At 41.3% G+C, this 13,266-nt stretch overlaps 1 protein-coding gene across 1 annotated transcript in view; it reads left to right on the top strand.

The window, feature by feature from the left end:
* FRRS1 (ferric chelate reductase 1) overlaps positions 1 to 13,266 on the top strand; it is a 123,782-nt gene that overhangs the window by 43,736 nt on the left and 66,780 nt on the right. The window contains exons 8-10 of the mRNA XM_068110647.2: positions 41 to 179; positions 1,611 to 1,721; positions 2,796 to 2,911. Of these exons, the coding sequence (XP_067966748.2) occupies positions 41 to 179; positions 1,611 to 1,721; positions 2,796 to 2,911 (366 nt within the window). The remainder of the gene's footprint in view (positions 1 to 40; positions 180 to 1,610; positions 1,722 to 2,795; positions 2,912 to 13,266) is intronic.

Genomic DNA, 13,266 nt, shown 5'->3' with positions numbered 1-13,266 from the left:
AGGATTTTAACTCTACTTGAGCCTCATTTGCACCTGACAGGTTCACTTGAGTGGTCTGGCATGGCGGCTCGCAGACGGTGTGATGCAGTGCTCATTCCAGCGGCCAATCGCAGAAAAGGGTCGAGCAAATTTGGCCGAACACTTGTTTCTTTTTCTGGCTGATGGATATGCCCACAATGGTAAGCTATTCCTCATGATGTTCATTGATTTTTGGTTTAATCATCAAATGCAATTTAATTTGGGGCCTAGTTTTGAATGGGATCTATTGTACAAAATGAAGTGAAGAATTCCAACATGTTCATGAATATTAGAAAGCATTTTAAGGCAGAAAAGTCGAGATTGACCGAAGTAGAGTGTAAATGGTAAACATGTCCTGATGGATGTTTTTGAGATTAATATGACATTGGTTGGTGTTACCCAGGAGTGAGCTCAGGAGAGACAGACATGCACACAGATTTTTTTTTTTTAACGTTCAATGAAAAGAGACGAACCCACTAATGCTGCTGCAGACACAGTGCATTAGGGTGTTCTTCTTCTTCAACAACAACAACAACAACAACAACAGGCATTTTAAGGCCATTTTCCCTGCTAGAGCGGGGGTTAGCCTTGCAGGCCCCATGACGATCTTCTCCATCTTGCCCTATTTTCTGCATCTCCCCTTGTTAGCCCCCTTGCCCGCCTTTCTTCTTCCACCATCTTTAGCCAAGTCTTTCTCGGTCTTCCCCGTCCTCTACTTCCTTCTACATTCATTTCCATCACTCTTCTCACCCAGTCACTTTCATCCTTCCTCAACACATGACCAAACCATCTCAACCTGTTCGTCTTCACAGCATCAATCACAGGCTCTATTCCCATCATCTTTCGCAATTCATCATTTGTCTTCCTCTCTCTCAACGATACTCCGCACATCCATCGAACCATTCGCATTTCCACCCTTTCCATCCCCTACCGGTGTTCTTCGAAATTTGTTTTTCATTCTTCACTTTTATGTTTTGTTGACTGTATTCAAATTTATAATATATTAATCCAATTGTTAATTAAAAGCCCTTCTTCTAATTTGGGGACGTGAGCTCATTACAGAAGTGCAATGTTCAAAATGCCCCCCTCCATATGCTGACAATGCTATTGAATTTGTTTTTCAAATTTGTTGGATAAATCTTCTTCTTCTCCAATTTTTTCTCTTTTTTTTTTTTTTTTTCTAGTCCCCTACCGGTTTCACCATAGGGGACTATAGGTTTGCTGTCCATCCATCTGTCCGACCATTCGTCCCACCTGTAGTTTTCCAGACTTTTCCCCCATACCCTTTACCATATTCAACTGAAACTTGGTAGATGGCTTTATTTTGACAAATTACAAAACAAGTTTGATTTTCAGGATGTTTCGTCAATTTTTCAGTGTGATGCCCTTTTTTTACTTTGAAAATATCACGTCGGTAGGGGACATGGTCATGTTCTAGTTTTTCGACATATACACGAATGTTGTGTATAGAGCTCACCAAGCACGCTAATAAAATGTGTTATAAAGACAGAAGTTGGCGTGAAGCCAACTATAATATCCAATAATCTCCAGAAATTTTAACTCTTTGTACATTTTTGTTTTTTCTTATTTAGGAATGGTACACCACCATGACCGCCAGCCTTTGGTGGCTGGCCCTATCATACCAAGTGGACCACCAGTTGAGATGGTTGGGAAACGTGGGCCACTGTACCTCAAAGCACATGGTTAGAAAGGCCTCAAAGCCTGGCATGATGTTCACAAAAAGTGAAAATTACCAAAGTCTTGTTTGAAAATATGACCATTTATATAACCATTGTCTTTATATTTATATATATTTTTTTTATTTTTTTTGGTGTGTGTACAAAATCGAGGCTCGTGTAAGAGCTAACACATTAAACACAAAAAACACAAACGGACACATAAAACATATAATAAAGGGAGCGGGCGGCAAGCGGGGGAGAGAGGGGGAAGCACACAAGCACACCAACAGTAGAGAACAGGGACATCCGTAGATGTGGAAGGTAGAGGGCCGGTGGGGGGAAGGGAGGGGAGAAAACGCCCGGGGGAAGGGGAGGGGAACACAGTATAAAACAAGTAGACACTACTAGGTATTTCAGGAATGAAGTCGGACATTGAAAGAGGTGGATTTGGGGTGTTTTAACTGGGAAAGAAAAGATCAAGGTTTTGGTTGGGGGAAGATTCAAAAAAATGGAGGTGAACAGCTGTTTTAAAGACCTGGAGTGAGGAGTGGGATTTAAGAGAGTGAGGGAGTTTGTTCCAGAGGTGGGAAAAAGAGGAATGAAAGAGTGAAGGTGAGCAGAGAGTCTTGATTTTGGCAGTTTCACCAGAAGAGGGTTGCTGGCAGATCTTGTGCATCCCGCAGGAAAATTTGGGGGACAGAGCACAGAGCGGGGGCGGGGGGCGGGCTAGGCTGGAGAGGGCAGAAAGACAAGACAACCAACCTGCCTGCGGTGAGCGAGTGAAAGGCCCTCAAAATCAGCTTCATCGTGGGAGATTCTTTGAAAGAATCTTTGATTCTTCTTTGAAAATATGACCATTTCTGTAAGCTAATGTTCAAAAGGTTACAAGTTCAAACAACTCTGAATAAATAGCAAAGGCTACCAGTGATGTGGAAAGAGGCTCGAACAATGCTCGTCCCAATGGTCCATCCAGAGAGCAATCTGATAGATTGCAGGGATAGTAATTGGTCCTGCTCTACAATAAATTAATTCTATGTTAAAGTTGAAGTTTGATTACATCTCGTTCAATAATAATGTTAAACTTGTGTATTTTCACAGCGGCTCTGATGGTGACAGTGTGGTTGGGCCTGGTCAGTTTTGGAATCCTTGTGGCCCGATTTTACCGATTCGCCTGGCCCACTCAACAGCTGTGCTCCCAAAAAATCTGGTTCCAGGTGCTGTACTACCTTTTGTCTTTTTAATCATGCTCAACATCCTTTTTTTTTTTCTTCTTCTTCTTTTTTTTTTTAAAGCAGTGCTCAAGGACCAATGAAAATGGCTGATATTGTCAATTAAGTAATTGGATAACTTAAAAATATATTGTAATGGTTTATAGTTTACCTTTTTACTGGGAAAGAAGTAAATTTGATTAACGCATAAATTTGATTAACTTTATGCTTCAGGTCTAAGTAATTGCTGTAGTTTATGGAGAACATTATTTAGATTTTCACAAGCTATTTGAAATGGAGACATCGAAGGTAGTTTCTGGGTAACATACTATACACGACACAAAATGGGGTTACATAATACTGAGACATCCCATGTAAACCTTGATTATTGCTGTAAAGGAATGTGAATGCAAGTACTTTCAGAAGGTTCGGCTATTATCTTGTATATACAGTCGGACCTTAACATTCATGATTCCAACATTCATGGACCCACGTATTTGCGGTTCATGCCATATGACCTGCTTCTACATCCAAGCTTTGCATATTTGTGGTTAAAAAAAATAATTATATATATATATATAAATACAGACTTGGCATTTAATAAAGAATAATTTTTTGTGGGGGTGAACTTACTTTTCAAGACGACTTAGAACCAAAAGTTCATTGGAATTATGTTGAAATTATTCTAGATTTTGTTAATGTGACCTTTAAAAGAAACAAAAACCACATTTGACATTTCGAAGCAAATAAATTGATCCTTGAAAGTGATGTAAACTGATATCGAACTCAATTCACGGACAGTACTGTGTTAAACTTCTGTACGTTTTCCAGAAGTATCTCTATTTTGCACATTAGCCAAATTTTTTGTCAACAAAAACAAAAGCGAAATTATGACTGGGATTACGGACAGTAAAATTACAGTTCAGTACTTCGTGTAACCCCCACGAGCATTCAGGAGAGCACGTACACGTCGAGGCATGCTGCTCACGAGGTTTGCCAAGGTTTGGACAGGAATCGCTTGCCATGCAGTGACAATAGCCTGCTGCAATTCACGCACAGAGGTCGGCTGCTGGTCCCAGTTGTTGATTTGACGCGTTAATTCTGCCCACAAGTTCTCTATCGGATTCATATCCGGGGACATGGCAGGCCACTCCATATGCTCTACACCATGGTCAGCAAGAAAGTGTTGGATCATGCGAGAACGATGAGGCCATGCATTGTCATCTTGGAAGACAAAGTTTCCTCGAAAGGGTGCACGAGCAAATGGAAGCAATGTTTCTTCCAGAATGACCCTGTACTTGAACTGGTTCAGGTTTCCATTCAGAACAACCAGGTCAGTTTTGCCCCCTGCATGAAAAGCAGCCCGAACGGTCACCCCACCACCTCCAGCTTGGACTCTTGGCACTATACAATCTTCGTTGTGGGCTTCATGCACTTGTCTGCGCACTCGGACGCGGCCATCTTGACGATAGACCAGAAATCTAGACTCGTCACTGAAGGTCACGTGATTCCAGTGTCCTGGCTGCCATTGACGGTGCTCTCTGGCCCACTGCAATCGGCGCTGGCTGTGTTGTCTGGTCAGGCGTGGCTTTCTCAGGGGATGCTTGGCACGATAGCCTGCTTGAACCAGTCGTTGCTTGACTAGCCTTTGGGATACAGGCACATTTGTCAGTTGCTGCCACTCAGCCCTAAGCCGATTAGCTGACTTGGTACGGCCATTGCAGACTAACCGGTGCAGCTGGCGATCATCTCTCCTTGTGGTTCTTCGTGGACGTCCTGGCCTCGGTATTGGAGTAGGGACACCCCTCTGAGCATTTCGTTTCGGGATCTTTGACACCTGATCTTGAGTGATGCCATACTGCCGAGCAACAGCACGCTGTTTCATGCCAGAATTTCGTAAAGCCACCACTCCATGACAAACAGCATTGTCGAGTTGACGGACCATCTCCAGAGGAAGCGGCAATAACTTTTGTAGACGTGCAGCAGTTGTTTTCCACTAATACAGAACGCAACAACCCTTATATACCCGATTGTGAAGCCAATCGTCAAATGTACCTGTCCGTATATTTTGTCATGCCACCTGTGATATAATCCTGTTATTGACTTCTTGCTGTGAAAGACAATCAGTGACATGGTTCTTTCAACAAAGACATCACCGAAGGGTAAAAGAAACTTACCAGATTGATATACTGAGTTCAGAAAGTAAACCCAAGTCAAGAAAAAAAAAAAAATTCCATATTAAATGCCAAGTCTGTGTGTATATATATATATATATATATATATATATATATATATATATATAGATATATATATATATATATATATATATATATATATATATATATATAGATATATATATATATATATATTATACAGTATATCTGTGCAGTGTCTGACTTGTGTTGTCACTGAACTACTTTCTCAAACTTTTGTGAAATCGTACCAAACTTCTGGTGTGCACATATCTATCCCGTCGGTATGTCCTAAGCGTATTTATTTTGAAAAATTTTCGAAATTTGTTTGTTTTTTGGGGGGAATTTTTTTTCCCAACTTAAGTTTTCAACTTCAATTGTTTATAAAATGTGATTTCACGTATATTACAAATACATTTGAATATTGAATAATTGTTTGAATTATGATTAGTTTAAACCATGACAAAACGGCAACTCGGGTACAGTCATTTGTCTATATATCTACATATCTGGGCAGTGTCTGTGTTGTCACTTAACGACTCCCACAAACTTTTGTTTCCGTGGTTGTGAAGTGTTTTTAATAGTGGTGAGGTATTTTGAATTATGTGGTGGTGAGGTGTTTTTAAATGACGTGGTGGTGAGGTGTTTTTAAATCACATGGTGGTGAGGTGTTTTTAATTATGTGGTGATGAGGTGTTTTGAATTACGTGGTGGTGACGTGTTTTGAATTACTTGGTGGTGAGATGTTTTTAAATGACGTGGTGGTGAGGTGTTTTTAATTTCGTGGCTGTGAGGTGTTTTTAATTTCGTGGCTGTGAGGTGTTTTTAATTTCGTGGTGGTGAGATGTTTTTAAATGACGTGGTGGTGAGGTGTTTTTATTTCGTGTTTTATGGCTGAGGTGTTTTTATTTCGTGTTTTATGGCTGTGAGGTGTTTTTATTACGTGTTTTATGGCTGTGAGGTGTTTTTAATTTTGTGGTGGTGAGGTGTTTTTATTACGTATTTTATGGCTGTGAGGTGTTTTTATTTCGTGTTTTATGGCTGTGAGGTGTTTTTATTTCGTGTTTTATGGCTGAGGTGTTTTTATTACGTGTTTTATGGCTATGAGGTGTTTTTATTTCGTGTTTTATGGCTGTGAGGTGTTTTTATTTCGTGTTTCATGGCTATGAGGTGTTTTTATTTCGTGTTTTATGGCTGTGAGGTGTTTTATTACGTGTTTAATGGCTGTGAATTGTTTTCAATCTCGTGGTGGTGAGGTGTTTTTATTACGTGTTTTATGGCTGTGAGGTGTTTTTATTCCTTGTTTTATGGCTGTGAGGTGTTTTCAATTTCGTGGTGGTGAGGTGTTTTTATTACATGTTTTATGGCTGTGAGGTGTTTTCAATTTCGTGGTGGTGAGGTGTTTTTAATTTCGTGGTGGTTAGGTGTTTTTATTACATGTTTTATGGCTGTGAGGTGTTTTTATTACGTGTTTTATGGCTGTGAGGTGTTTTTATTACGTGTTTTATGGCTGTGAGGTGTTTTTATTACGTGTTTTATGGCTGTGAGGTGTTTTTATTCCGTGTTTTATGGCTGTAAGGTGTTTTCAATTTCGTGGTGGTGAGGTGTTTTTAATTCCGTGGTGGTGAGGTGTTTTTATTACATGTTTTATGGCTGTGAGGTGTTTTTATTACATGTTTTATGGCTGTGAGGTGTTTTTATTACATGTTTTATGGCTGTGAGGTGTTTTCAATTTCGTGGTGGTGAGGTGTTTTTAATTTCGTGGTGGTGAGGTGTTTTTATTACATGTTTTATGGCTGTGAGGTGTTTTTATTACGTGTTTTATGGCTGTGAGGTGTTTTTATTCCGTGTTTTATGGCTGTGAGGTGTTTTCAATTTCGTGGTGGTGAGGTGTTTTTAATTTCGTGGTGGTGAGGTGTTTTTATTCCGTGTTTTATGGCTGTGAGGTGTTTTCAATTTCGTGGTGGTGAGGTGTTTTTATTTCGTGTTTTATGGCTGTGAGGTGTTTTGAATTACTTGGTGGTGAGGTGTAATTTGAATTACGTGGTGGTGAGGTGTAATTTGAATTACCTGGTGGTGAGGTGTAATCATCCCAAACTTCCAGTCTGCACCCACCCCTCCCCTATGTAGGTGCTGAGGGGTTCTTTCTTGAAAAAAAAAACATTCAACCTAAATCTTCAACCTAAATTGCCTATAAAAATGTAATATCACAAACACAACAAATACATTTGTGCCAAGTAATTGTTTGTATTATGATTGGTGTAAATCATGGCAACACAGCAACTCAGGTACAGTCATTACCCTCAGCTAAAATAAGCCCGTTCCTCAGTAACGACGCTTGGTGAGGCGAGCGCAGCGAGCTGAGCCAAGCTAGTATATATATATATATATATATATATCTGTGCAGTGTCTGTGTTGTGTTGTCCTGTGTTGTCACTGAACTACTTTCTAAAACTGTTGTGAAATCGTACCAAACTTCTGGTATGCACATCTCTCCCGTCGGTATGTCCTAAGCGTATTTTTTTGGAAAAACTTTCCAACATTTTTTTTTTTGGGAGGGGGGAATTTTTTGGGGAATTTTTTTGTTTTTTCAACTTCAATTGTTTATAAAATGTGATATCACGTATATTACAAATACATTTGTGCAAAATAATTGTTTGAATTATGATTGGTTTAAACAATGACAAAACGGCAACTCGGGTACAGTCATTTATCTATATATCTACACATCTGGGCAGTGTCTGTGTTGTCACTTAACGACTCCCTCAAACTTTTGTTTCCGTGGTTGTGAAGTGTTTTTAATAACGTTGTGGTGGTTTTGAATTATGTGGTGGTGAGGTATTTTGAATTATGTGGTGGTGAGGTGTTTTTAAATGACGTGGTGGTGAAGTGCTTTTAATTTCGTGGTGGTGAGGTGTTTTTATTACGTGTTTTATGGCTGTGAGGTGTTTTCAATTTCGTGGCGGTGAGGTGTTTTTAATTTTGTGGTGGTGAGGTGTTTTTATTACGTGTTTTATGGCTGTGAGGTGTTTTCAATTTCGTGGTGGTGAGGTGTTTTCAATTTCGTGGTGGTGAGGTGTTTTTAATTTTGTGGTGGTGAGGTGTTTTTATTACGTGTTTTATGGCTGTGAGGTGTTTTCAATTTTGTGGTGGTGAGGTGTTTTCAATTTCGTGGTGGTGAGGTGTTTTTAATTTTGTGGTGGTGAGGTGTTTTTATTACGTGTTTTATGGCTGTGAGGTGTTTTAAATTACTTGGTGGTGAGGTGTTTTGAATTACGTGGTGGTGAGGTGTAATTGTCCCAAATTTCGAGTCTGCACCTACCCCTCCCCTATGTATGTGCTGAGGGGTTCTTTCTTGAAAAAAAAACATTCAACCAAAATCTTCAACCTAAATTACTTGTAAAAATGTGATATCACAAAAACAACAAATAAATTTGTGCAAAATAATTGTTTGTATTATGATTGGTGTAAATCATGACAACACAGCAACTCAGGTACAGTCATTAATCTCAGCTAAAATAAGCCCGTTCCTCAGTAACGACGCTTGGTGAGGCGAGCGCAGCGAGCTGAGCCAAGCTAGTATATATATATGTATTTTGTATATACGTATATATTTTATGCATATATATATATATGTATACATACATACATACATACATACATACATACAGTGCATTCAGAAAGTATTCAGACCCCTTCACTTTTTTTACATTTTGTTATGTTGCAGCCTTATGCTGAAATCGTTCAAATTCATTTTTTTCCCTCATCAATCTACACTCAATACCCCAATACCCCATAATGACAAAGAGAAAACAGGATTTTAGAAAGTTTTGCAAATTTATTTAAAATAAAAAACTGAAATATCACTTTGACATAAGTATTCAGACCCTTTGATATGACACTTGAAATTTAGCTTAGGTTCCCTCCTATTTCTCTTGATCATTTTTGAGATGTTTCTGCACCTTGATTGGAGTCCACCTGTGGTACATTCAATTGGTTGGACATGATTTGGAAAGGCACACACCTGTCTATATAAGGTCTCACAGCTGACAATGCATATCAGAGCAAAAACCAAGCCATGAGGTCAAAGGAACTGCCTGCAGAGCTCAGAGACACGATTGTGTCGAGGCACAGATCTGGGGAAGCCTACAAAAAAAATTCTCCTGCATTGAAGGTTCCCAAGAGCACAGTGGCCTCCATAATTCTTAAATGGAAGAAGATTGGAACAACCAGGACTCTTCCGAGAGCTGGCTGCCCAGCCAAACTGAGCAATCGGGGGATAAGGGCCTTGGTAATAGGGGTGACCAAGAACCCGATGGTCACTCTGGCTGAGCTCCAGAGATTCTGTGTGGAGATGGAAGAAACTTCCAGAAGGACAACCATCACTGCAACACTCCACCGATCTGGGCTTTATGGCAGAGTGGCCAGACGGAAGCCTCTCCTCAGTGAAAGACACACGAAAGCCAACAGAATATTGTTTCTCACAGTCTGAGAGTCCTTTAGGTGCTTTTTAGCTGCGACGAGCAGCTCTATGAGAGGACCGCGTTGTTGTTGTTGTTGTTGTTGTTGTTGGGGTGCCTTTTTGAACAGCGCATGCGCGTACACTCGGACGTGCGTTGGTATGAGGTAAGAACATCGCGGACTAAAATCGCGATTTGTTTGAAGAAATCAGAATAAATTTAGCAACAAAGACAACATGAATGTTTTCATATCAATCTCATTTCACAGAACTTAACACAAATTAGGTGTAATTATTGAATAGCGCATGTGCATACACTCGGACACCCCCTCTCGACCAAGCCCGTTTCAAATTATCCCTCTGCCACCCAGAATTAACATTAATGAATTAACATTAACATTAACAGAAATAACATTCACGTCCATACATTATATGTAATCAGTTGATGAAGCATGTTGCGTCGCAAAACAAAGGACAAGACCAGAACTGAAAGACAAAAAGATGCTAGTGCATGCGTATAATTAATGACTGGTCGAATTTGGTAGCGCATATTGCGACGGATATCCTCATGATTCTACACGTCGCAGCTGGTGACCACACTGTGGTCATTTTTCTCTTGTTTGCAAACTCCAAGCAGGCTTTCATGTGTCAGGATGCATGTGTTTTGATTGACCATGTGCTTCAGCCTTTGGGCTGAGGTGCATGTATATGCTAATGGGACAGTCTTGATGGGCAGTGTGCCTTGGTCATGGGATCAAGGTGCACGTCCAAAGCTGTTGGAATATTTGATTATTATTTTTTTACCTTTTTTATGATAAAAAGGTGCCTTCAAAAGGGGAAAATATGCCCGAAATCTGGATTGGCGACTCTGCTTGATGTTTAGCCAATGGGGACGAAATAATGAAATCTGTCTATCAACAGAGTGGCTGGGCTAACGGAGGTGACGCTTTGGTCTCGGACTTCGGTCCAGAGGAGATCAGGGCATATATATATATACAGTCATCCCTCGCTATATCGCGGTTCACTTTTCGCGGATTCGGTACATCGCGGTTTTTTCTCGCTAGTATATGTAAAATTATATCGCGGATTTTTCGCTATATCGCGGGATTTTGCGGTATAAATGTATTTTTATATACTATTATTTTAAATATTTTTGTGGTAAAATAAGCATTTTCTAGCCTAAAAAATTAAAAAACGTAAAAAAATAAGAAAAATACAGTAATTAAAACATATTACAAGAAATAAAATACTGTACATAGTGTACAGTAGAAGGGTAGACAAAGAGTCGTGCGTATGGAAAACGCAGATGCGGCAGCTTCCACTTGTGCGAGTTACCCACGTGAGATCGTACACGGCACGCTACTGGCTGATGGATTAGAGGCGACCAACCAGAGTATGGTGTTCTGTATCCTGGGCTCTGATTGGCTCAGCGACGACAGCATCATTCTCTGTATCTCCCGCGCATAGCATGCATTCAGCATCTCGCCTTGTCCATTTCACATCGACATGCGATCGCTACTCGTAGTGTTACTCTGCGGTGTTGTGTTTGTGTGATTTATCTGTAAAAGTTTTAAATTTATTTCAACCCCTACAATGCCGCCCAAACGTTCTGCACCTTCTAAGGTATCTGGCACTGAACCTAAGCGGCAGAGGAAGATGCTAACCATCGTTGAAAAAGTGCAACTTCTCGACATGTTAAAGCAAGGGAGAAGCTTCGCGGCTGTAGGCTGCCATTACGGCATCAATGAATCTTCGGTCCGGTACATTAAGAAGGACGAAAAGAATATCAGGACGACAGCAGCAGTGTCTTTTAACAAGACTGCGAAGAGGGTGGTAACGTCCCGCAATAAGGCCATTGTAAGGATGGAGTCTGCATTGGCCCTGTGGATCAGCGACTGCAGGAGGAAGGATATCTCGCTGGATACCAACACCATCCGCACAAAGGCCAAGAAACTTCACGATAGTTTTGCTGAAAGCGGTGACGATCACGACGGCGACGAGGAGGACGAGGACGACAATGCAGAAGCAGGACCATCGAGTGCTTCTCCCACCAAACAAACCACATTCAGTGCCAGCAAGGGCTGGTTTGATAAGTTTCAGAAGCGCTTTGGACTTAGGAGCGTTCCTCTGCATGGGGAAGCTGCCTCTGCGGATAAAGCTGGAGCTGAAGAATATGTGAATAACACATTTAAAACGCTCATCGAGGAAGGGGGCTATAGGCCCGAACAAGTCTTCAACATGGATGAAACGGGCCTATTCTGGAAAAGGATGCCGTCTCGCACTTTTATTATGAAGGACGAAGCCAAAGCCCCCGGATTCAAGGCCCAAAAAGATCGTGTAACGGTAATTATGTGTGGGAATGCTGCGGGTTTTATGATTAAGCCAGGTCTTATTTATAAGTCAAAAAACCCAAGGGCTCTCAAAAACAGAAATAAGAATGTGTTGCCAGTTTACTGGATGCACAACACTAAGGCCTGGATGACTAAAGTTCTTACATCTGATTGGTTGCATCAGTGCTTTATACCGGAGGTGAAGCTTTATCTGGCAGAGAAAGGCCTCAAATTCAAAGTGGTTCTGATCATGGACAATGCTGGAGGCCACGCAGTTGATCTATCGTATGATGGTGTGCAGATAGAGTTCTTGCCGCCGAACACCACATCGCTGATTCAGCCGATGGATCAAGGCGTTATTCGCGCTTTTAAGGCGCTTTATACGCGAAGCGCCCTGCAAAACCTCGTTGATGCTATGGACTCTGACGAAGACTTCTCGCTGAAGGCGTACTGGCGTGAATACACCATTGCATCGTGTCTCCTAAATATTCAGAGGGCCATAAAGGAGATGAAGAGTGCAACTTTAAATGCCAGCTGGAAGAAATTGTGGCCAGAAGTCGTCCATGACTATAACGGGTTCTCTCCTGAAGAGGTTTATCATTCCGCAGTTGATAAGGCTGTGAAGCTGGCAAAACTTCTTGGCGGAGATGGCTTCAACAACATGACTCACGAGAATGTTAATGAGCTGATTGATGCCCACTCACAACCGTTGACGGATGAAGACCTCACGGAGATGACGAATTCAGCAAGCGAGGAAGAGGAAGAGGACCCCGGGTCTCAAGAAGAAGAGGAGGTTGGCCTAACACTCGAACGGCTCGCAACCATGGTCAGAATGGCCAAAGACCATCAGCGAGTGGCTCAAGAATGGGACCCCCACATGCTTCGTTCGTTGCAGTTTGCAAATACCATCGAGGGGGGCATGACGGTTTATAAAAACCTTCTTGCACAGAATAAGAAGCAGCACCAGCAACTCCCCATAACCATGTTCCTCACTCGCAAGAAGAGACAAGTTACGCCTACGCCTTCAGCGGAAACTGAAGTTGCAAACGAGGGCGAAGATACTACACCACCTGACGAAGCGCCTGATGCAGTGGCGCCTTCAGAAGAGCTGTAATGCTCTTTCTGGCTGTGCAGTACATTCATCATCGTCATCACCTTCATCGTCATCAGTACTGCACAGCTAATTCATCATCATCTTCATCACGCAAGTTGTAGTATTGAAGAGCCGGGGCTCTTGCTTGATATGGACGAAATGACGGGCAAGACACAAACTCGTCCGAGAAGATATTTATTCTCAAAACCAACTCGGGAACACTGAAAAGCCCATTTATCGGGCTGCATTATAAAGCACAACCAGAAACCGAAAGCCACGCCTCTCAA

This window comes from Myxine glutinosa, chromosome 1 (genome assembly GCF_964187855.1).
Source record: "Myxine glutinosa chromosome 1, kmMyxGlut1.1, whole genome shotgun sequence".
Taxonomy (NCBI): domain Eukaryota; kingdom Metazoa; phylum Chordata; class Myxini; order Myxiniformes; family Myxinidae; genus Myxine; species Myxine glutinosa.
Note: the sequence above shows the minus strand (reverse complement) of the source record. Positions and strands in the feature narration are given on the sequence as shown.